Source organism: Agelaius phoeniceus, chromosome 5, assembly GCF_051311805.1.
Source record: "Agelaius phoeniceus isolate bAgePho1 chromosome 5, bAgePho1.hap1, whole genome shotgun sequence".
NCBI lineage: Eukaryota > Metazoa > Chordata > Aves > Passeriformes > Icteridae > Agelaius > Agelaius phoeniceus.
This window is the reverse complement of record NC_135269.1, coordinates 73,719,865-73,742,645: the sequence shown is the minus strand read 5'-3', so window position 1 is coordinate 73,742,645 and position 22,781 is coordinate 73,719,865. Positions and strand designations below refer to the sequence as shown.

The following is a 22,781-nucleotide window of genomic DNA, read 5'->3' as shown; positions in this document are numbered from 1 at the left end:
TTTTTCCCTACCTCACCTCTTGTTCGGCCTTTTTCAGCTGACAGAATAAGGAAATAGCACCTGAATGGGCAATGTCTCATGGCAGGGATGTGTGGAGCTAATGATTTTAAGATCCCTTCCAACCCAGACCATTGCATGCATCGTGAAAGTGATTCCAGTAAAACAATACCTGTTTTGGTTTGTTTTTCCACATTAGCCTGAACACTGCACCTTGTTAGAGTTGTGTAACCCCAGGACAGACAGAAGTTGGCAACAATGAGCTAGAACGTGCTGGTCATTCAGATGGGACAGTTCAGCTGTCCCAACTTTCTGTGGCCAAAACCAGGTACCCTTGTTCATAGTCACTACTACAGCCCCCTACCACTGCTGGAACAAAAGCCAGCATTGGGCTGTTGTAAGGCTGTAGATAATATTTCCACTGTGTTTAACAGGAGCAAGGATTATAAGCAAAGTATGTTTCCTTAAAGCCCATGCATTTTTTTCCTGAACTGAAGAAAGGCATGATTCTGATGCCTCAGATACATTTAAATGTTTTATACCTGCAGACAGAACAGTTATAGCTTAGATGAAATGTAGGAATAAAACCTCAAAAGGATCTCCTGGTCTGCTAAGCATAGTCTGACTGAGCAGCTTTGTGGTTTGACCTGATGAAAGATGGGGCCTTTTAGCTGATGGTTCCTGTCTCAAACATTTCAACATTTTGTTTCTTGTCCAATAGACCTGTCCTGCCTTGATTTTTGATCTGTCTTCAATTAAGGCTGAGAAGGAAGGTCAGCCAACGAAGCTGTGCTCTGTCATCCTCGAACACCCACGCCAGTTTGGCAGCACCACTGAGGCTGGGCCAGGTCTGGTTATGTGCCAGGAGGAAGGCAGCACCAGGGGTGTAGGGAGGGGTGGGTACAAGTCACTGCATGGAGCTCTAAGGGGTGCCCTCCTGATCCTCTCAGCTCCCTTTACAGGACCGGTGTGAGGATCTGGGAATGGCAGACAAAGCTCATGAGGAGGTGCAAGGAACCTGTGCAGGTGCCCTCACCCTGGGCAGATCAACCCACCCCTGATAATGAGAGCTGCATTAAGGCCAGTTCTGAGGAGAAACAACAGAGGGTGCAGTCACAGGTAAGTTGCTCCTGAGCACAGTGAAAGCACCCATGTGCTGGACTTCTCAGGAGTGCTTGCTGCCTCCCAGGAGCCTGAGACAGATGCCACTGGACAACTGACTTCAGTTCAGTGCAGCCTTTGGACTGTGCCCACTCTGGTTCTCTCATGTGGGTACTGGTGATGTTGCAACAGGAACCCCAAGTTTGATCAAAGCAGTTTTCAGGCCCCAGGGCAGAATGGGAAAAGGTTCAGGAGCACAGTTATTGTTCTCCTCAAGCCTCCAAGTAATGGGGAGAGATATTGAAAGTAAAAGGCATGCTCAAGATGTGGCTCCAGGATTTGTGCCTCCACAAGAACTCTGGTTTTTACACCCATGTAAGAGTCATCTTTAAAACACAAGTGTGCTGGGACTTGATGGGTTCCAGTGTGCAGATGGGGGAACTGTGTGTCTGCACTGCATCGGTGTCTCAGGGCAGAGGCAGCCTGCAGGGGAACTGCAGCACTGGGGCCAGCTCTAGAGCTGGGGGCTGGGGTGCAGGAAGTGAAAAGTGCTGAAGAGAAACAGGAACTCAGAGCAGACACAGGCCCAGAGCTGACACTGGCAGCAGGTGCCTGAGCAAAAAGCAGCAAGTTTGCCAGCAGGAACTGGTGAGCCTTTAAAGGTAAGAAAACTTGAGGGGGTTTTGGGAGTAGAAAGTGAGAAATTACTACAAAAAAGTGTGGTTTTTGGCTGGCTAAGAGCATGTTTAAGTGGACAATGCTCGACATTTGCTTCTCAGGCTGTTGTCCTGTCATCATTGTGGTTCTTGTATTTGAGGCTCTAAAAACCCACATTTCCAAATCTACCAGCACGACTGTGCTGTGTGGTAGCCCTGTATTGGTGCTGTAGTGGATGTTTTCCTAGGGGAAAATGGGACAAAAAAGGATTGAGATGCTACCCTGACTGATATTTCTCATATGGACAGATATTTCTCATATGACAGAGCCCTGTGATGCGATTACAGCCTGTGGTTTGTCATGGTTCCCACAATGCATGGCAAGTGGCTTTGGAGAATGGGTGGTCAAGAACCATTTACAGCAGTATTTAAAACCTTGCACCATCTTATTTGAGATCAAATCAGCTGCCCTGATGATAAGCAGCCCTGTGCTAGCCGGTTATTATTGTTGGTTTATGCTTTACAAAAATGAGCAACAAACTTTAAAAATCTTTGGCATGAGAGATACCAAAAAATGAGAGACAGGAAAAGGAGAAGAAAGGTGTTAGAAGGGGCTGTGTTGTCCACACGAGCATTTCCACACCCCCTGCTTCTAATTGCAATTAACTGTATCCAGTTTGGCACCGGATTGCTGCCAGTGGGCAATGTCACAGACTGGCTGTGATCCTGAGGCACCTGGAGAAGGCCGAAAACAGGGTCTGAAAAACTGGCCTAAAACCTAAATACAGACTGTGTATCTGCCTTAACCCTTTATCTTCTCTCTTAGCTGACTACCTGGCCTGTGTTTAACAAAAGAAAGAATCGTCACTGCTGTGCTTATTTGGTTTCTGTTCTCTTTGCTCCCTGATCTTACAGTGCTGGTTCTCTGGAAAGGACAGCTCGGAACTGAGCAGTGCACTCACTAAACCGGAAGGTTATTCACTTCAGCAGTCCCATTTTGATGTGGGACAGTTAATTACTTAGCATAAACAGAGAATTATTAATTATTCAGCAAAAACAATTTGCTTTCAAAGAGAGCAACTGCCCCAAGAGCTCAGGGCTGTCTGAGGCTTCCACACAGGCGTGGGAGTGAGGGGTTAGCACAGCTGAGCACATGGTAAAAGCTGCTGTTAACTGAAGATCCCGCACACAGGAGCTCTCTTCCTTCCTGCTGATTTGGTCACAGTTTGGTGTGATGGAGAACAGGGCTCAGCTCAGTCTTTCCTGCACATTCTCTTCCATCTTTCTCTCTGCCCCACGAGAAAGCTGCTTTGGGCAACACAGAGAACTTGCAGTTTCTCAATACAGCAGGTAGAAAAAGGGGTGGAATATGAAGGGATGGAGCTCTGATGAGAGTAATTGCTCTGGGGTGTAGGGGCAGCAAACTAATCTTTTCTCTCTGTCTCTCATGTTGGAAAAACTCAGTTGTTTTAGGGGGGCTTTTTCATCATGTTTTTTTCACTGTCACCTTGAAAATGAAATGTAGCAGTTTTAGATTTCACATTACTTTTAACTTCCTCTTCCTGGGCCCATCACTTCCTCCAGGCCTGCAGGAGCAGTTCCACCACAGCCTGAGCCAGTTTAGCCCTACATCTTCCATGCTTTTAGCCCCATTTCCCATTTTCTCCACATGACAGACATGAACCCCACACAGCACCGGCACTGTCACACCACTGTCCAGCCTTGCTCTGACCCTTCCCTAGGCCATGGGCAGGGATTAAAAGGTTGAAAAGCAGACAGAGGCTTGAGGAATCCACCTCAGTTCCAACAGCACAGTGTCATGGTGCTGGAGCATGCCATGGTGTGTGCAACTGAACTAATAGCAGGGGTAACTCAGGGAACAGCCTCCCGCAGCACAGAAAATTAATGTGTGCTGGAAAAGCAGAATCTGGTAACTAGATGCCAGCATTCATTTACATTATAATGTGTGTGTTCCTACTGCAGTCAGGGTGCATGAAGGTCATGGTTTACACCTATACTCCTTGTGTGTTTTGCTGTAAGACATGCTGGGGCTCAGAAGCAGCTCTCTGGGGGTGCCTGTGCTATATGAGGGACAGATGTGTTATGTTTGCCCAATTATCCCATCATAAAAAAACCCCAAACAATATTTGAGGTAGCAGCAATTTTAATTGAATAGTTTAGAAAATATATTGACAATATAATTTGATTAAAAATAAGGGATAATTTGGTTCCAATAATAGTGCATAAGCAAAGGATAACAGCGGGGTACAGAGTGCAGGGCTCTGGTCCCTTGCCACCTCACGTACGAGCTTGCCAAGTGAAGATTCCCCCCTTATATGCCATGTGTCAATACCATCTCCTCCCATTTTCGATTCATCACACTTCTACCTCTGCCTCATCACCACCTTTACCACGCATGCTCCACCACTCATTTTGGTGGTTGCACAAGTCTTTGGGGGTCGTCATTGTTGAAGGCCTCTCCCCTTCTTCGATGTCCTTCAACTCACCCTTGGGTTACACATGCGCACCAAGCCAGTACAATGTAAGCCAAAACTAACATATTAACATATTAGTACATTTAAGCATCAAAGCAATAAATCTCTTATAGCTGGGATTTTCCTGGGACCCAACCAGATTTTCCCTTCTTTCTGTTAATTTTTAGTAACTGTTATCTCTTGCTTTTTCCTGTCCTTGAACATCTGCAGGAAGGGGGGTGGAACCTCCCTTTCTTTCTTGGCATCACACTTTTTAGCTGTTTTATTATTTCCAAATATTAATTACTGTATCAATATTGATTACTGTTTCAATTTTGTCAGCACGAATCATACCTATTTACCACAGATGTGTGAGGACAGGTGGCGTGTAAGGGCCCCTTCCAGCCCAGGTTCTGCTGTGGCTGAGTGTGAGCCAGCTGTGGCCGTGCGTGGCCACCCTGGGTGACAGCATGTCCTTGTTGTGCAGATGTGGAAAGCAGTTGTGGGACACAACGTGTCAGTGAAAGTGGAGGCTGAGGGAGATGACTGGGACACGGATCCCGATTTCGTGGTGAGTGCCTGGTGTGGGGTGGAGAGCTCCTGGCCCTGGGCTCTGCTGCTGGGGCAGGCTCAGGGCTCGGCAGGGCTGCAGCACAGGGCAGGATCAGCCCAGTGCCCTCAGCCCTTGGCAGGCACTGCCAGCTCGCCTGTCTGAGCCACTTCTGACACATCTCCAGGTTTAGTCTCCAGAACCTCCTACACCATTGCATACCCTGTGTCTGACCACAAGTAATGACACTTTAGGAGTACAGAACATGCAGGGTTTCTCCAACCTGCTAGTTTAAGAAACTCCCTCGTTACAAGAGTAACTCCCGTGTCCTCTCTACAACATATGTTACAAGACACAGCAAACAAATTTTCTCTTTCCCACACTGTTTGTAACTGTACAGGATGCAGGATTTCCCTCATTTATCTTTTTTCCAGATGAAAAATCCTACTCTGTTTACAGTCAGCTTGTGCAGGTGCAGCTCTGTGCCTCTTACACTCTTGTTTTCTATCTAGTTCAACTCTGAGTTGAGCTGGTGAGAGAGCAGAAGGGTTCAGGCTGGGGAACCCTCTGCATTCATAGAGGATCATGATTTTCATTTTCCATTTGTTTCTCTATTACTTTCCTAATAAGCCTCTCCTGTTGGACAAGAGTCCTGTGTTTGTGAAGTTCAGTCTTGCCCAACTATTTCCAGTAAGAAATTCTAGTTTGAGGCAGAAAATCAAATTCCTTTCTCATAGTTTCAAGTTAATAATGTTTTAGGAAAAGTCTACACTGTCAAATTTTTTTGCTCACTTTATTTCTTCTAGTTGTGGAAGCATTCAAACTAAGCATAAACAAAATAAGACTTGGTATTAACTCTTTCATTCTATTTCACATATACATATTTTCAGCTTTATTGTATATTAGGAAATACTTTATTGATGCTTCACTTTATCGAATAAACGTTCAGAGCTTCCACAAAGCTACAAGTCATCACAAGGCTGCGATGGCCAGGCCCGAGGGCTGGGGTCACTGTGGTTTCTCGAGTCATTTCCCGAACAGCGAATTCCGCACACGCCGGTGTCGCCCCGGCTCTGCGGAGCCCCCGGCCCGGCGGGGATGGGGCGCGGGACCCCTGGGCCGTGCCGGGTCCATGCGGGCCGGGGCTGACGGCCGCGGTTCGTCCGCAGAACGACATCTCCGAGCGGGAGCAGCGCTGGGGAGCCAAAACCATCGAGGGCTCTGGCCGCGCCGGGCACATCGAGTGAGTGCAGCGGGACCGGGACCGCGACCGGGGCGGGGGGGAGCGGCCCCGCGGGGACACAACACAGCTGGTCCCGCCTGTACGTCCTGCTGGGCTTTGGCTCTGCAAAATCCCACACCTACCTGCCCTGTCTCTGTCTCCAGCATCCATCAGCTGAGGAACAAGGTATCAGAGGAACACGAGGTCATCAAGAAGAAGGAACTGGAGACTGGCCCCAAGGCATCCTATGGCTATGGGGGCAAATTTGGAACGGAGCGAGACCGAATGGATAAGGTAACAGCTGTGGGAGGCTTCCCTGAGCCACAGTGGAAAAGTGCTTTTCTCATAAAGGAGGGGATACCTACCTCTGTTTTCTGGCCTGACCCTGAAGGGAGAATATGGAGAGTTTGCATGGATTCACACATATCCAGCTAGCCCATACTCTGTGTCCAGGATCTGTTTGAATTCATTTGTGTAACTTGTCTCTACAACTTCTTTGCAATGCTCCCTTTAGCTGTGAAAGGCTTTCGGGGCTGTTCAAGCCTGCTGCATAACAATTCAATCTGGTGCCTCCCCACTTGTTCTTGTAGAACTAATGTGTAGTAATTCCCTCCTCATATTCTGCATTAGAGAGCTCATATCTCCCTGAGATAAAGCCCTAGACATCAGATCTGGTCTATGTTTTATGATAATCATTATCAAGCTTCTTCCTGCACCTTTTGGCATTTAAAGCTTCTTTCTCAGAAGTGAGATGTTTGGATCGAAGTAGAGTTCCATAGGTGTGGTCACTGTGGGATTGAACAATACCAGGATGGCAGGGTGAGAAAGACTGTCCTCAAAAATTCCCTGCTCTCCCTGCCAGAGCTGTTGTAGTCAGGAACTGCACATGCTCCTCAGGAGAAGGGGCAGAAGCTGAACACTTGCAGCATCCTGTGAAACTGGACAAAGGCCAAGAAGTTGCTCAACAAAAGCACCCTCACTGTGGTCCAGCAGAGTCTGAGCACAGCTGTTCCATTGTGGCATAGAGTGTCTGTGGTTCCTGGCCACGGCACCTCCAGCAGGGAGAGTGGGTTCCTGGCTTGGCCTGTGGCCAGGTTTGCTGGCCCTCACTGTCAGATACAGAAACAGGAGATAGGTGCCAGAGCTCTGCCCGGAGTTCTCAGCTGTATGTGCCTGGCTGCACTTTTCTCTTGTCTACCCTGTGATAATCCACCATGCAACTCCACCAGCACTTGAGAGCAGGTGGCATTCAGCATCCCACGCTTTGCTTAATGAGCTGGCAGTGGGGATGTTTGTGAGATGCCAGCCCTCGAGGCTCCTCTGAGCAGAACTGCTGCTGGCAAAGGCCACGTGGAGAGCCTGGGCACCATGGCCCAGCCAGCTTGGACCTGTCACCTGTGGCTGCGAGCGTGTCAGCAGCGTGTGGGAGCAGCTGTGGTGCCTCTGCCTGTGCCCCATGGATGCTCATGTCACATTCTCTCCTCTCAGTGCGCAGTAGGACACGAGTACGTTGCTGATGTTGGGAAGCACTCCTCGCAGACAGATGCAGCCCAGGGCTTTGGTGGCAAGTTCGGAGTCCAGCGGGACCGAGCCGATAAGGTGTGTTGGACAGTGCAGCTGAAATCCAGACCTGTGGCCTGTGCTGGCCCTGGAGCACTGCCACACGCCAGCCTGGGGCTGTTCTCAAAGCTCAGGGCATGCAGGGTGTGCCCTGTGCCCTGGTCTCGCTGAAGCACAGCTCAGCTGGTGTGAGGGCAGTGGCCCCACGGTGTGGGGCACCTGTGGAGGTGGCTGGTGTGCCCTGCCGTGGTGGGCCTGTCCCACCCAGGCAGAACACTGTTTCTCCAGGGGCTGTGCTGTTTGCCCCCGGGTGCTGCAGCACAAGACAGGGAGCCAGTGACAGCCTGGTCCCAGGGGAGGGGGCTGAGACCCATCTTGGCCCTCAGGATGATTGACATCCTCCCCTTGTTGTTCCAGTCAGCACTGGGCTTTGAATACAAGAGTGAGGTGGAGAAACACTCGTCCCAGAAAGGCAAGTCCATGGGCATTTGTGACCCCTTGACTCTTTGCCCAGCTTCTCTTCTGCTCCCAGTATCCTGTGCTGTTGGCTGTGGCACAGTCTCCTGTCTCTTGTTTCAAATTCTGTTCCCAGTCCATCTCCCTTGTGGCCCCATGTGCCACTGTCCTTGGCATGTCTGTTTTCTTCTTTCCTCCTGGCCTGCTGTGTCTCCTGGTGCCCTTTGCCCATTTGCCTTGTGCTCCCATTCCTGTGGGTTCTCATCCGTGGTGCTTCCTGCCATCCACTCTGTCCCCTCCAACCCTTCATTTTCTGTGGTGTTTTCCATAATCTCTGCTGCTGTCCCTTCTCCCTGGGGGCCCTCCCCAGTGCTGCTCCCTATCCTCTCCTTACCAGCCCCATGCTGGGGGCAGCATTTGACTCCATGCTCCCCCTCAGATTACTCCAAGGGCTTTGGTGGCCGTTACGGAGTGGAAAGGGATAAGGTGGACAAGGCAGCTGTGGGATTTGACTACAAGAGCCAGGTAGAGAAGCATGACTCTCAGAAAGGTGAGCCCCGGCAGCCAGGTGAGCTGGGGAAAATTGAGGGAGCTGGAGGGGCTGGGGGTGCTGGTGGGGGAGCCAGCTGAGGAGGGGGAGCAGGCAGTGCCAGGGAGGAGCTGGGGACTGTGCCCACTGGGACTATGGACACTTGCAGGGCAGTGCAGGGCGTTTGCAATCTGCTGCAATGGTGGAAGAGCTACAGGGAGCTGTTGGGAAGGGCCAGATGAGGAAAGCCATTGAACAGTGTATGGCTGCTAAAAAGAGTTCAGGCTAAAGGAAGAGGAGCAGAAGAGTTCTGTGGACACAGGGATCTCTTGGACAGCATATCACCAAAAGAAGGGTGAAGGGGAAGCTCAGACAGGTGCTAATAGCAGATGGTGTACCCAAGGAGGAGGGAGGGCTGTTGCTGCAACACCAGAGGGGAAATCTGGCCTTGTTCGATGTCTTTCTCTAAGTTCTGGGCATGGAAAACCTGTGAGAACAGCCTGAGCTCACACTGCTGCCACTTGTCTCCTTCCCTCCCTTGTGTGTTCTCTTCCATGCCCTGATCTGGATCCCTGTGGCTGAAGACTATTCTGTGGGCTTTGGTGGGAAGTTTGGGGTCCAGAGGGATCGTCAGGACAAGAATGCCCTTGGCTGGGACCACCAGGAAGAAGTGCAGCCCCATGCATCACAAAGAGGTCGGGCAATATTGCCAGAGGTAGTAGCAGTTTCCTTGGAGCACACACAGACCTGTGTCTGGAGCTTGTGGTTCGTAGTAAGAGATCCAGCTGCTGAAAGCAGAATGTGTCCAGCACGTTGCAGATGCAGTGAACCCCAAAGCAGAAGGGCAGAGTCGGTGGGAGCTTGGATCAGTGGGGGACACACAGTGTGGGTTCCTCAGTCAGGACTCCCAGGCTCTGCCTTTCCCCGCGAGGGACGTTCCTAACCATGAGCTCATTGTAACCTCCCTGCCCCGATTCCACCCAGATTTGCTCTTTGCACACACGAGACACGCTCTGAAGGCACGAGCTCTCACAGAGGAATGAGGCAGAGCAGATCCCAGGAGTGCCTTGTGTGCAGCATGTTTGAACAGGGCCACGCTCCACTCAGCTGGGGTGATTGGCCTCACCCTGGTGCCTTGGGCTCGGGTTGGTGGCTACAGCCCTGCACACCTGTGCCCTCAGCTGAAAGGAGGGAGGGATTAGTCCTAAAAGCTACTGTCCAGAGCACTTAGCTTTATCTGTGTCTCATCACATATGGAATTAACTAGAGATAACACATGCAAACTCATATCACTGGTCACAGCACAGTGAAGTCAGAAGTGCACACAAAAAACTCTAAAATAATTTTTTTTTTCCATACAGACTATGCCAAGGGGTTTGGAGGCAGTTATGGAGTCCAGAAGGATAGAATGGATAAGGTAAGACTGCTGTAGCCCGCAATTGCTTCCCTGTAACCACTGCTTTTTGCCCAGCTGAAAGAGAAGAGATTCCCCCAGTGGAGCTGAGATCCCAGTACCCAGTGCACAGCTATGGAACCAGAGGGTGCAGAGGAATGCAGCCTGGGGAGACTGTAATGCAGGAATTCCTCATGGCTCTCTCTGTCACCTCTCACTGCTCTGCTGTTTGTTCCCCTCTGCAGGTTTTTCACTCCTATCAAGGAGTGCCTCATGGTCTGCTCAGGTGCTAAATCTTCCTGCACACCTTGACAAACTCCAGCAGGAATGGGATTAGCATAGATCAATCTGCTGTGCATGAGAAGAGGTCACCAAGTTGCTGGTTCAGGTTTTCTGTTTGGGCTGACACCAGGCAAAGCCTCATCTACAGTCCCATCTCAGAGTGAGGCACTGAGGCCAGTTCTGTGCTTGGCAGGTGCCCTGGAGGCTTGGTCCCCAGAGGGGGTCCTGCAGTGGCTGTGATCTGCATGGATGTGATAGCTTAAAAGATGCAGCTCCTGGGGCTTTGGGGCATTTGGAAGAGGAGTGGGGGTGCCTTTCCTGAAACCTCCTTCTTTTGCTGGGGGCACAGGGCTGTGTTTGGTACAGCACCAGCATCACTGTCCTCGGGAGCTCGAGGGAGCAGGGGAGGATGCAAGCACACTGAAACCACCCCCATGGACCTGTCCGTGCTGCATGCTGGCTGGGCCTGCCTCAGAGAGGGAATGGTGTCCTGCCCTCAGAAGAGATTAGTGCTAGCTCTGAATTTAACCACAGCGAATGGAGGCGCACTGACAAAAGGCACACCTTGTATGTGGTCAAAAACAACATGCAAAAGCACATGAGGCCTGGGTAAAAGGGTTGTGGCTCTTTTGGGAAGCAGGATGCAGAGAGGAGATAAGCAGTTCTTGCTTGGCTGAAAGTGAACATGAATTTGTGCATTTTAAGAATACTGAAGCATAAACAAACATGGTAAAAATAAGGATTATTTGGGCAAGTAACTAAGTTTCAGATTGCCTGGTCCTCAGGAATTGAGAAATGCTGAATTTGCTGCACCACAGCAGAGCATAACAGACTCTCAGGCAGCCTGAACTCCCCTTTGGTAAAGTTCTGGACACTCAGTATCAGACTAAAGCTCACACAAAATAAAAATACTGTCATATACACAGCATGCCCGGGCTTCTGCTGTGACCTGTGGACACCTGGTTCTGAGCCTGCAGGCTGGTTTACCTGCTCAGGTGTGTTTTCTGCAGGGAGGGCAGAGCTGCTGTTGGGCTCCATGGCTGCAGTCAGCTATTGTAGCATGGGTCCCCGCCGGGTAATAATTAGCACTGACTCCATGACTCTAGAGGGCTGATCAATTGCTTTATTATACTATACTATGCCTACTAAGAAACTCATTGTCCTTTGCAGACAGTCCAATACAGATAGACCAGACTGGTCAATTGAATCTAAACATTATCACTAGCGGCCAGTCAAGAAATCACCCTTTAGTAAACAAATCTCCATTACACATTCTACATGTTCACAACAACAAGTACAATAAATGAAGATAAGAATTGTTCAACATTCTTTTCTCTCATCTTCTCACAGCCTTCCCCAGGAAAATGCCTGGGCAAGTTGTGCCTTGCTCTCTGTGGCCAGAGAGCAGCCTACTGTGACACCTGCAGGCAGCACCTGCTGTAAAGTGTCAGGCTGAGAAGTGGGTCCTACCTGCTCGTTCTTTTCGCATGAATAGTTTTCTCATGAAAGCAGATAAACCCTTAAGCCTTCTATATCTCACTTTGGCTTTCCTGCACCCTCCCCACCAATCCTATTCCCAGTCCAGCCTCTCTGCATCCCTCCTGAAGCCGGTGGTGCCACAGGTGTTTGCACACAGGTGCTGCTTTCCAGCCTGTGCCACTACACACATGTGGCAGGTGAGGCAGCTGTGTGTCCAGCAGGGAAGTGTTTTCAGGCCTCATGCCACGGGGTGGATGCACAGTGTCCCTGGGCCTGGGGAAGAGGCAGATGGCCAGGCATCCCCCCAGGCATCCCCCCAGCTCCTTGCTAGGGTAAAGGGAGTATCCCCAGCCCTGCTGTCCTGTGTCACTGCTCAGCCTTCCCCGCTGGGCTCCACAGCACCTTTCCAGCTCTCTTGGGCAGGGACACCTGTGTCCTTGGCTGGGGGGCAACAGGCACATCCCCAGGACAGGGAGGTGTCAGAAGGGGGGACTGCACCCAACAGCCTCCCCTGGGCCCGGGCAGGTGTGCAGGTGAGGACAAACGTACCTGGGAACAAAGCCTGCCATCACCAGTACCCAAAGGCAGCACTGGCATTGCCCAATGGGCTGAACAGTTCTTTCACTTCCTCTCACAGAGTGCTGCTGGCTTTGATGAGATGGCAGCTCCCACCTCCTCCTATGAGAAAACAAGACCCCTGGAGGCAGGTGAGACCTGAGTACTAGCCCTGGGCTTAGGAAGGTGTGGGCCTCACAGTCCTTCTGTGAGAGCCTGCCGGCAGGTGTGTGCTGTGGTGGGATCACGGTTTAACCTGTGCTGGAGGGCAGGAGAAGGAGGCTGACTGCAAGTTTCTCTGGAAGAGGCAGAGGTCTGGGTTTCTCCTGGATGCTTGGGTGGTGGAAGGAAGATGCAGGGCTGGGTCAATCAGCTGCTTCCTCACAGGAGCCTGCAGTGGCACCAGCAGCCTGCGGCTGCGGTTTGAGCACATGGCGCAGTCGGCAGAGGAGGAGAGCAGGAGGCAGGCCCAGGAGGAGCAGCTGAGGCGGCAGCCCCGGGAGCACCGGCGAGCTCAGCAGCAGGTGAGCCAGGGCTGTCTTGCCGTGTCCTCCAAGACTCGTGACACAGACTTTTCTTCAGAGCCTTGCAGCTCCCTGTCCTTCTGTCTGGTCTCTTGAGGGTAACCTCCTGCCTAAACTGCTTCCCTGCATCTGCCAAGAATGGCCACTGAGCTTCACAGTTGTCACTGGACTTTCCTTTTCAGCACACCAAACACTCATACAGGGACATACCCGCACTCAACCTGTGCTCTGGCCTCAGCTTCTTTTGCCTCAGGTGCCTGGCAAACAGTGTGGTTACTGCTCCCCAGCACTGCTATCCCAGCAGTCTGTGTGGGATGCATCCCAGCAAACTGGATATGGCCCCCAGCCCCTGTGTTTACCTGCCTTCCCCCTGGTGCTGTTCCTGCACTCAGAGGACAGAGGGGTGTTAAGGGTGGAGCTGTCCCCCCCACACTGCTCCTCTTTGGGGCTGCCCAACTGTTGTCACCAACCTGTGAGTGCCCAGGCCCAGAGCAGGTTTGTAGGTGGAGGAGAGCATTCTGAGTTGCTCTGTTGGGAGCGTGAACAGCCATTGTTCAAATGGTCTGAGCAGTCTGATGGCTGTTCTCCGGCAGGAAATCCCTCCGAGAGAGAAGGAGCCCGCCGGGGCTGGGGCAGCCCCTCCAGCCGTGCCAGCAGGGGGACCCAGGGGCGCTGCCGGGGACCAGCCCATGTCACCAGGAGAGCAGGTACCAAGGCAGCCTGGGAGAGCTGGGGAGGGGAGCAGGAGAGGGGATTGCACCTGGAGGAGCTGTGCTTTATGGGCAGCCACAGGGTGGGGGAGGCTCTGGAAGGATAAGGGGGAGCATTGGGCTGGGGATGGGCCGTGGCTGCACAGCACCTGACCCCATGGGACACTGCTGAGCCCATGGGACAAGCTCTGGGAGCGAGTCGGTGCAGTGGCACTACCACTGGCTGTGGTGAAGTATGAACACAGTTCAGACATGTGAGTCCTAAGGGTCTCGGGGCCAATCCCAGCTGCTGGTTCAGCACAGCCCAAGCAGCTCAGCTGTTTCCCTGGTGTGCAGGGAATGAGGTTCCGTTTGTGCCCTGGCAGCAGTAAAGGGGCTGCCTTGTGTCAGGTGCTGGGAGTCACCAAAGAGCTGCCTGTGGTGGGTGCCTTGCAGGTGACTTTGCTGTCCCTTTCCCACCTCACAGCAGGAGGCCCAAAGGGAGGATGAGGAAGTACCACCCACTTTGCCACCAAGGCCAGCAGATCTGGATGCAGAGATGTGCAATGTCCCCAGCCAGGGTCAGCCCACCTACAATGTAAGTTTGGATGTTGGTGGAGACTATGAGGAGCTGCCAGAGCCCTCTGACTACTGTGACAGCACCAGTGGAGGTGCTGAGTACGAGGAGCTGCCAGCCCCGCTGGGAAAGCTGGATGCCATCTACGACTTTGGAGGAGATGGAGGTGAAGACTATGAGGTGATCCTTCCTCAGGAGCCCAGACAGAGTCATCCCCACCTGGGTGAGTACTGATAGAATAGCCCATGTCTTGGGAAGCTTGTACCTGTCCACTAACCTCACTGGATGTATGGGACAAACTGCAGAGGGAATTTTTATCCTGAAATCTACTGTGGTCAGGATAGCAGCTTCTGTGATAGAGACTTGGTTGTGTCCCACTCCCCTGCCCAGCTCTAAGGTGCAGATGAGCTGCATGGGATGCTGGACTGGACAGCAGGAATCTGCTGGATCAGGGTCTGGGCAGGAGGCTGCCACAGGCCTGGGAGAAGCTGGATGTGGACCAATGCTCTGGCTGCAGTTTCCTGACAAGTCCTGCCCTGGGGCCTGGGGGTGCCTCTGGTTCAGCCCATTGGTCACATGGCTGGTTCCTGGGACCTGCTCTGGTGGAGTCTCTGGTGTGAGGAGTGCGGGGAGCCTTTGTCCACGCACAGGAGCAAACCATGGGCTGCTGTCAGTGCTTCCATCACAGCTGGCATTGCTGCCAAGTGAAGAGCTTGGAGTTATTCCCAGCCTTTTTCCTGGGACAGCAGCATGAAAATCAGGACCCAGCTGTCTCCTTGAGGGAGGGGAGGGAAGTCAGTCCTTGCTCTGTCTGTGGTGCACCTCTCCTTGCTGACAGGTGCTTCCCCAGAGCTGGGCTGGAGGGTGGCACTGACCAGGACTGTGTGGATGCTTCAGCCTCTGTCTCATCTGTGTGTCCTGTGTCCTGCAGGGAACACGGACCGTGCTTCTGAGGGGCAGAGCCCTGGGATGTGCGCAGTGGCTCTCTATGATTACCAAGGAGGTGGGTCTGCCCCAGCACTGGGGGACAGCGCTGTGCCCGCAGGGCTGTGTGTGGGGGTTCACTGCAGCGGGGAAAGGATGGGACTTGCTGGTTTACATTTCTTCTTCCTGGGAAGCAGAATGAGACCTGTCTTGGGAACATCATGGTGTAGGAATGGTGTTCTCCAGTTTAGAACTCCCAGCATGCATCACTTCTCTCCAATTGGAGGCAAAAAAAGGCAAAGATCACTGGCTGAGATAACAACAATTTTGGAAACAGCAATAAGAAAGCGAAAAGTAACAGCAACAATGTTAATAACAAAAGATATAAGAAAATAAATTTTTCACATGGAAAAACACCCGCCAATAGACAATATTGGATGGCTCCCTCCACCACATTTTCTCAACTCTTGGAATCAAGAGTCCCTTTCCCCCACCCTGGCAATGACATGAGGTGGTACAGAATAACCTCCATGTCATGGCCATGGCCCCTCCCAAAAACTGCAAAAAATTAGCCTTGTCCTGGCCCAAAGCAGGACAGGAACAGAGAAACTTCATCTTTCATCTGTGAGGTCTTGCTCTTTCTGTGCTTTATCTGTGCTGTGGGATGGGGTTGGGTGAGGTAAACTCTTGGGGTTATCAGAGCACTTGTTCTGTCTTCTCCTGCCTGGGGGAAGGGGGGAGGAAGAACGCGAACCAGCTCTCTCTGGGGTTCTTTTTCCATTGTGACTGTCTTTTCTTGAAAATTTTTGCAGATGGAGATGATGAGATTTCTTTTGATCCTGATGACACAATCACGCACATTGAGATGGTGGATGAAGGCTGGTGGCGGGGACAGTGCCATGGCAGAGTCGGCCTCTTCCCAGCAAATTATGTGAAGCTTCTGCAATGAAATTAGCACAGTGCAAGCTGCTTCCCTCCCAACTTTTGCCTCTGTCATGGTTTGACACTGGCCAAATGCCAGACACCCACAAAAGTCACTCATTCACCCTCCTCTGCCACAACTTTGCTGAGGAGAGAAAAATTTAATGAAGGCTTTGTGAGCTAAGGACTGGGAGAAAACACTCCAAGGGCAAAATAGGCTTGACTTAGAGGTACAAAGTGAATTTATTACTAACAGAGTCAGAGGAGGATAATGAGAAATAAAAGAAGCCCTTAAAACATGGTTTTTCCCCCTACTCCTCTTTCCTTCCCACCAACAGTGCAGGGAGACAGGGCATAGGAGTTTTGGTCATTTCATCACTGAGATTTTCTTCCACTGCTCTGGGAGAGGAGTCCTTCCCCTGTGAGACTGTGAGGTCCTCCCATGGGAGCCAGCTGTCTGTGAACTTCTCTGACACAGGTCCACTCTCATGAGCAGCAGTCCTCCAAAAACTGCTGCAGCGTGGGTCACTGTTCCAGGGAGTGCAGCCCTCCAAGGACAGGCTGCTCCAGCCCGGGAGCAGGGCCCCCTCTCCTCTGGCTCTCCCACTGGATCACAGCCTCCTCCAGGCATCACCTGCTCTGGCATGGGCACCTCCCCCTCCCCGGGCTCTGGGAGGATCTCTGCATCCCCCATGGATCCCATGGGCTGTGGGAGGATCTCTGCATCCCCCATGGATCCCATGGGCTCTGGGTGGATCTCTGCATCCCCCGTGGATCCCATGGGCTGTGGGTGGATCTCTGCATCCCCCATGGATCCCCAGGGGCTGGGGGTGGATCTCTGCATCCCCCATGGATCCCATGGGCTGTGGGTGGATCTCTGCATCCCCCATGGATCCCATGGGCTGTGGGTGGATCTCTGCATCCCCCATGGATCCCATGGGCTGTGGGTGGATCTCTGCATCCCCCATGGATCCCATGGGCTGGGGGTGGATCTCTGCATCCCCCATGGATCCCATGGGCTGTGGGTGGATCTCTGCATCCCCCATGGATCCCCAGGGGCTGGGGGTGGATCTCTGCATCCCCCATGGATCCCATTGGCTGGGGGTGGATCTCTGCATCCCCCATGGATCCCATGGGCTGGGGGTGGATCTCTGCATCCCCCATGGATCCCACGGGCTGTGGGTGGATCTCTGCATCCCCCATGGATCCCCAGGGGCTGTGGGTGGATCTCTGCATCCCCCATGGATCCCATGGGCTGTGGGTGGATCTCTGCATTCCCTGTGGAATTTTCAGAACCACCAGAGGTTGGCTCTGCTGGACGTGGTGGAAGCTTCCAGCAGCTTCTCACAGAAGCCACCTCTGTGCCCCCCACTACCAAAAACCAGGCCATGCAAAACCAACACATTCCCCCTCTTGTGAATCACATATTGAAGAAGATCAAAACAAAGTGGGCACAGTTTCAGTTTGTTTTGTTTTTTTCTAGCCAGAGAAGAGGGGGAGGTGAGAACATGTGAGGGAAACAACCTGGAGACAGCAAGGTCAGTGGGGAAGGAAGGGCAGGAGGTGCTCCAGGTGCCAGAGCTGAGATTGCTCTGCAGGCCATGGTGAGACCATGGTGTGAAGTGTTTTCTCACAGTCCTTAACTCATGAACTCTTCATTTAGTTTTTTTCCCTCCTCTGTGGCAGGTGAGTGAGTGACTTTTGTGAGTGCCTGGCATTTGCCCAGTGTCAAATCACAGCAGCCTCTCTCTGCTTTAGCCTTTCCTGTGTTATCAGCTTCATTTGGCTCAGCTTGGTATATCCACATTCAGAGAAATATCAAGGAGCAAATTGGCAGTGCCAGAGGGAATGTTTTGTCTTATGCCCAAGAGGATTTTGATTCCCATCCACTTTTAGGGGGGAAAGGTGGGATGGTTTAAGAGCATATGAGTGCAATACAAGGTCTCTTCTATCGAGGCTGCCCCACCTGTCAGCCAGCAAGCGTGCAGGAGTGTGTCCTGTTCCCAGTGGGGCAATTCCCAGAGCAGAAATACAGAATCTAGTCCAGGCAAGGCAGAAGGAATGTGAGCTGTGGGACCTTTGTCAGTTGCTGTGGCCCTGGATCTCATTCTAATCAGGGGTCAGGGAAAAGAGCCCCGGGAAAGCCAAATTTGTGTTTATTCTAAGGAAGGGTTTCCATTTTTAGGATGAGCCATGTTTGCAGCATGGACCAGAGAAACATGAACGTGGTCTGTGTGACCCTTTTGGGCACAGATGTGTCTGTCCCTGGGGCTGTGCCCTCCCTCCCAGCTTCTGCTCTGGCCTGGCTCAAGCTGTGTCCCAGTGATTCTGTGACAGCTCATGTCCTCTGTGCCTTCTGCAGGCTCCTGAAAAGCCTGACCCTTCATCACAGATGTGAGGAAAAGGCTGGGCACGAGGGAAGCAGGACAGGAGGAAACATTTTATTGCTGATGTTTAAAAAAGTTTTCAGAAATGCAAAAGTAAAGCCCTCCCTCAAGCCAGTACCTCTTAGGTGGATGTTCAGCTGTGGGAGTTGTTCCTCTGCCGGATACAGGTACCATCACAGCAGGAATAAACCAGGGACAGCTGAGTAGAGCAGCACCTGAGGGGCTGTGGGACTGAGGGGCTGTGGGAGCACACCTGAGAGGCTGCAGGAACACCTGAGGTGCTGTGGAGCACAGCCCATCACTGCCACTGCCAGCAGTGTGTGCAGAGGGTGCCTCTGTGGCACTAAAGCTTTAGAGTTCAGAGTGGTTCACAGGTGAGTTCTGGACCACCCTGCAGTTGACCAAGCCTGTACTACCTGTGCAGGAGTGTGGCATTCCTGCTCAGTGTTTGATCCTGGGAACACCCAACGCTGTCTGTCTGTCACAGGAAAGGTGCATTGGGATTCAGGTTAAAAATTATCAATTTTAATGTAACTTTTCCAGAGGTTTCTTGTTTGGGTTTCTGGTTGGTTGGCTTTGGGGTTTTTGTTTGGAGTGCTTTGGATTTTTTGTTTCTCTGAGGCAACTTCCCCAGTCTTTTTCCTTGTGTGGTTTCTGCTGTTTCCTGCTGTCCCCTTCCAGGGGCTCCTTAGAAAGGTGTCCACTGGTCAGACTGCTGTGTCCAATGACACTGGACTGAGGGTGCTTCAAGGACTTTTTAGAATCCAGAAGGGTGTATAGCAAGGAGGGCTGAGGGGTGTCTGGATAGGAACAACAGCCCAACCCAGCAGGTGGGTTACAAAACCATTTCTTTCCCTGAAGCGTAAAATCAGCATGTGTTGTGCACTAAGAAATGGCAAACTGCTCTCGGCAAGGCTGTGTGCCTCCTAGTCCCAGTTCTGACTCTCCAGTGGGTTTCTTTGGGAACAGATTAGATACTGTTGGGTATCTCTTGGTAACTGAGCTACAGATGAGCATGTTTGGGCTGTGTGACTGCAGGTGTCACCTGCCTGTGTCATCTCCCTTGCCCCAGTGAGCCCATGCTCCTGGCTCTGCTGCAGTGCTCATGTGCACACCTGCAGATTTGGCTGCTGCCCCCACAGCCACAGAATCATTTGAGCTTGGGCCCAGCTGCAGACCCCCAGCCAGTCCTCAGCCACCATCACCCAGAGCCACAGCACACACAACAGCTGCACAGGGAAATTTTTCTGGCCATAAAGCAAAGCATTTCTGGTGAGGAGTTCAGTGCCACCAGCTCTCAGCTCAGTGCTAGTGTCTGAGTGCAGCACCAAGGCCTGGGTGGCCTGTGCAAGCCGCTGTGCTTATGTACAGAGTGCTGCAGAGCCTCCCTGGCAGCCTGGGGAAACCCAGCAGACATCAGACTTGAAGCCAAGGCGCATGGGGACAGTGGATGGTGGGACAGCCCCTCTTGCCCAGGCCAGGTTTTGCAGTCTGAGGCACTGCCCTTGTTCTGCACAGAGCCTGACTCAAGCCCTGGGGCAGCCCTGAGGCAGAGCTCATGGCTATGCTCAGAGCCAGCACGCGTCTGGCTCCACGTGAATTTGCCTTTTGCTGAGCTGCCTGGCAGTAGCACAGCTGCAGCACATGGCATCTGGAAAATAAAGACAGAATCCTGGACCTGTAGCCTTGTTCCTGACTTTATTTTGCCATTCTGCTCTCAGTGATGTGCTGAGGGTGAAATGAGCAATGGCAGTGTGCCATGTGCTTGGGCTGGGAGCCCCAGGCTCGCTGTGCTGTCACAGATGTCCCACGGATGGACATTGCAGTGTTGGCAGCCTGTGGCAGCCCTGGCACTGCTCAGGTGTTGCTGCCTGGGGAGCCTGGTGTGGCACCCAGCCGCATGGCCTTCCGCAGGGCCCCCCACACCTCCCGGTTGCGGAGGCTGTAGACGAGGGGGTTCAGCATGGGGATGATGATGCAGTACAGCACAGAGACCAGCGTGTTGGCTGCCGGGGAGTAGCCCGAGCTGGGCCGGTTGTAGTTCAGGTTGGCTGCCACGAAGTACAGGGTGACCACGATCAGGTGTGCGGAGCAGGTGGAGAAGGCCTTGCGCCGGCTGGTGGCCAGCGGCATCCCAAGGATGGTGGCCAGGATGCAAAGGTAGGAGATGATGATGAGCAGGAAGGGACTGAGTCCCACGAAGATGCTGGAGATGTGGAGGGCCAGCTGGTTGGGGCGGGTGTCGCTGCAGGCGGCCCCCAGCAGCGGCGGCACGTCGCAGAAGATGTGCTGGAGCCGGGCAGCCCCGCAGAAGGAGAGCCGGGCCGCCAGCAGCGTGTGCATGGCCGAGTCCAGCAGCCCCCAGAGCCAGCAGCCGGCGGCGGCGATGGCACAGGTGCTGCGGCGCAGGGCCTGGCAGTAGCGCAGGGGCTGGTACACGGCGGCGAAGCGGTCGTAGGCCATGAGGGCCAGCAGCGCGCACTCGGCCCCCGCGCACCACATCAGCAGGAACATCTGCACCAGGCACCCCCCGTAGGAGATGGTGGCCCGCGGGCGCAAAGTGTTCGCCAGGATCTTGGGCACCGTCACTGAGGAGTAGCAAAGGTCCAGGCAGGACAGGTGACCAAGGAAGAAGTACATGGGGCTGTGGAGGTGGGGATCCAGGGAGACGAGGGAGAGTATTGCAGAGTTGCCCAGCAGCGTGGCCAGGTAAATGGCCAGGAAAAGAGCAAAGAGGAAGGGCCGGCCGTGGGAAAAGCCCAGGAGCACAAACTCCGTCACCTGTGTCTGGTTCATACCTGCCATGGGGCAAGCTGGGTCAGGCTTTGGGCAGAAGGGAGCCCTGAGGAGGCTCTCTCCCCGACTGTGAGCCAGGGACTAGAGCACAGCCCCCCGTGAGGCAAGGGGTCCCTAATGGTACAGCTCTGATCCCATCTCCCTGGTGGGTGAAAGTTTCCTGAGTTCAGATTGCACAGACGCTGGGATTTTGGAGTCCAAAGAGCTGCCGTCCCGGTCGGGTACCTGATGCAGAAGAAGCACACAGAAAAACCCAAGAGCGGGGGGCATCCACCCACACCTCTTGGAGTTCTTTGCCTACCCAGCCCCTCTCCTGATGATGATTCCAAGCATGTGTCTCTCCCCCTCCTGGATGTATTTATTCTGAGTAGATGTTTCCCTGCCCCTGGTCAGGTTACAGCATTCTCTAGATGCTGTCACTGAGCTTGCTCTTCCCCAGCCCTGGGCCAGGGATATGGCATCACCCTGCACCAGTTAATTTTTTTTTTCTTTATCCTGTTTCCTGCTCTGTAATAACCAGCTCTCACAAAGCAGGGGTTCCACTTACAAAAGTACAGGTTCCAACAAAGAGCAACTCATCACATGGACTATGTTGAGCCACAGGAAAATTTAAGCCAGCAGGGATCTCCTGGCCTGGAACTCCCCACCTTTTTTCCATCATCCTATTTCAATTTTCACCCTGACACAAGGAGTTTGCTCACTATCACATGGAGCTGTGATCACCATGTCCAAGAGATGGAGGAGGCCTGAGGAAGCATTTCTGGTTCAGAACTTCAGTCAGGGCTGCTGCTGCCCACCCTGCCCCTGCCATGGACTCCATGGATGGGGCCAAGGTGCTTCAGTGGGCAAATGCAGTGAGCAAAGACCAAAAAAAGACAAGGCTGGAAAGGCTGGATGGGGAGCAGAGAGGGAACACGGATGCCACCAGTGCCAGGCGGGTTCCTGTCCTTCCCTCCAGAGATGGGAGAGACCTTTGTGACAGTGCCCTGTGAGCCAGCCAGAGACCCAGCTCTGCTGGTGCAGGAGCACATCTGTGCTCTGTACCCACGCAGGGAAGCTGCTCTGCAGGCGGATGTGGTTCTCCTCACCAAGCCACTACACCTCTGCAGGAGGATATGGTTCTCCTCACCAAGCCACTACATCTGTCCTCACTCAGATGAGCAGAGCAGGCAGCCTGGAGCACTCAGTCCTGGGAGGTGGGGTCCTGAGCCTTGGGCACAGCCATGGCCCAGTGCAAGGGCACAGCTGAACTGAGGGAGCAGATAACAGCACAGGATTCATTTCTCTTGGAAAGGACTGGATGCCTCTATTGGAGGCAGAGCAGCAGCCACAGCCTGCCCAAACCACCCAGAGCCCTGGGGGCCAGCACCAGGTTCCCCCCAGCAGTGCATGTCCTGGTGAAGCCCTGCCCTCTCACCCCTCCTCACCTCCACAGCCAAGAGCAGAGGCTGGATGGCACCTAGTCCTCAGTAAGCTGTCCCCAGGTGCTGTCCTATGTTCCATGTGGCAGCCATGGCCCGGGTGCTGCTGGTTTGTCTTTCCTGCATGAGGAGAAGCCTGTGTGTGTGTCCTCAGTGCTGTAAGCGCAGCAGAAGCTTTTAACCCTGAGGGGGCCCTGGGGAGAGGCTTCCAGAGGTGGCTCCTGCTCAGGGACAGGAGTGAGGAGCAGCACCCAGCAGCCTGCAGCAGTGGGATCTGAGCCCACGGGA

The 22,781-nt window shown here is 53.0% G+C and overlaps 2 protein-coding genes across 3 annotated transcripts; one reads left to right on the top strand and one right to left on the bottom strand.

The window, feature by feature from the left end:
* Positions 1-1,634: 1,634 nt before the first annotated feature.
* LOC129119844 (hematopoietic lineage cell-specific protein-like) lies at positions 1,635-19,959 on the top strand. 2 transcript variants are annotated; one of them, XM_054632062.2, is made up of 15 exons: positions 1,635-1,760; positions 4,716-4,799; positions 5,948-6,021; positions 6,165-6,294; positions 7,489-7,599; positions 7,978-8,032; positions 8,456-8,566; positions 9,130-9,240; positions 9,907-9,962; positions 12,337-12,406; positions 12,642-12,778; positions 13,372-13,485; positions 13,958-14,267; positions 14,976-15,047; positions 15,781-19,959. In XM_054632062.2, exons 2-15 carry the CDS (start codon positions 4,716-4,718, stop codon positions 15,915-15,917), a joined length of 1,572 nt encoding a protein of 523 aa, XP_054488037.2. In that variant the 5' UTR covers positions 1,635-1,760; the 3' UTR covers positions 15,918-19,959. The 2 variants fall into 2 exon arrangements, with proteins under 2 accessions (XP_054488037.2, XP_077035472.1); XM_077179357.1 differs by having other exon boundaries at positions 13,955-14,267.
* A 56-nt stretch (positions 19,960-20,015) lies between these two features.
* LOC129119603 (olfactory receptor 5V1-like) lies at positions 20,016-22,213 on the bottom strand. Its single transcript, XM_054631725.2, has one exon. It carries the CDS (start codon positions 21,079-21,081, stop codon positions 20,134-20,136), a length of 948 nt encoding a protein of 315 aa, XP_054487700.2. The 5' UTR covers positions 21,082-22,213; the 3' UTR covers positions 20,016-20,133.
* Between the last annotated feature and the right edge of the window lie 568 nt (positions 22,214-22,781).

Coding starts and splice junctions, on each gene's coding strand:
- LOC129119844 (XM_077179357.1), top strand. CDS start 4,716: ATGTGGAAAGCAGTTGTGGGACACAACGTGTCAGTGAAAGTGGAGGCT. Junction 7,600..7,977: donor AGCGGGACCGAGCCGATAAG/GTGTGTTGGACA, acceptor TTGTTGTTCCAG/TCAGCACTGGGCTTTGAATA. Junction 13,486..13,954: donor CCATGTCACCAGGAGAGCAG/GTACCAAGGCAG, acceptor CCCACCTCACAG/CAGGAGGCCCAAAGGGAGGA.
- LOC129119603 (XM_054631725.2), bottom strand. CDS start 21,081: ATGGCAGGTATGAACCAGACACAGGTGACGGAGTTTGTGCTCCTGGGC.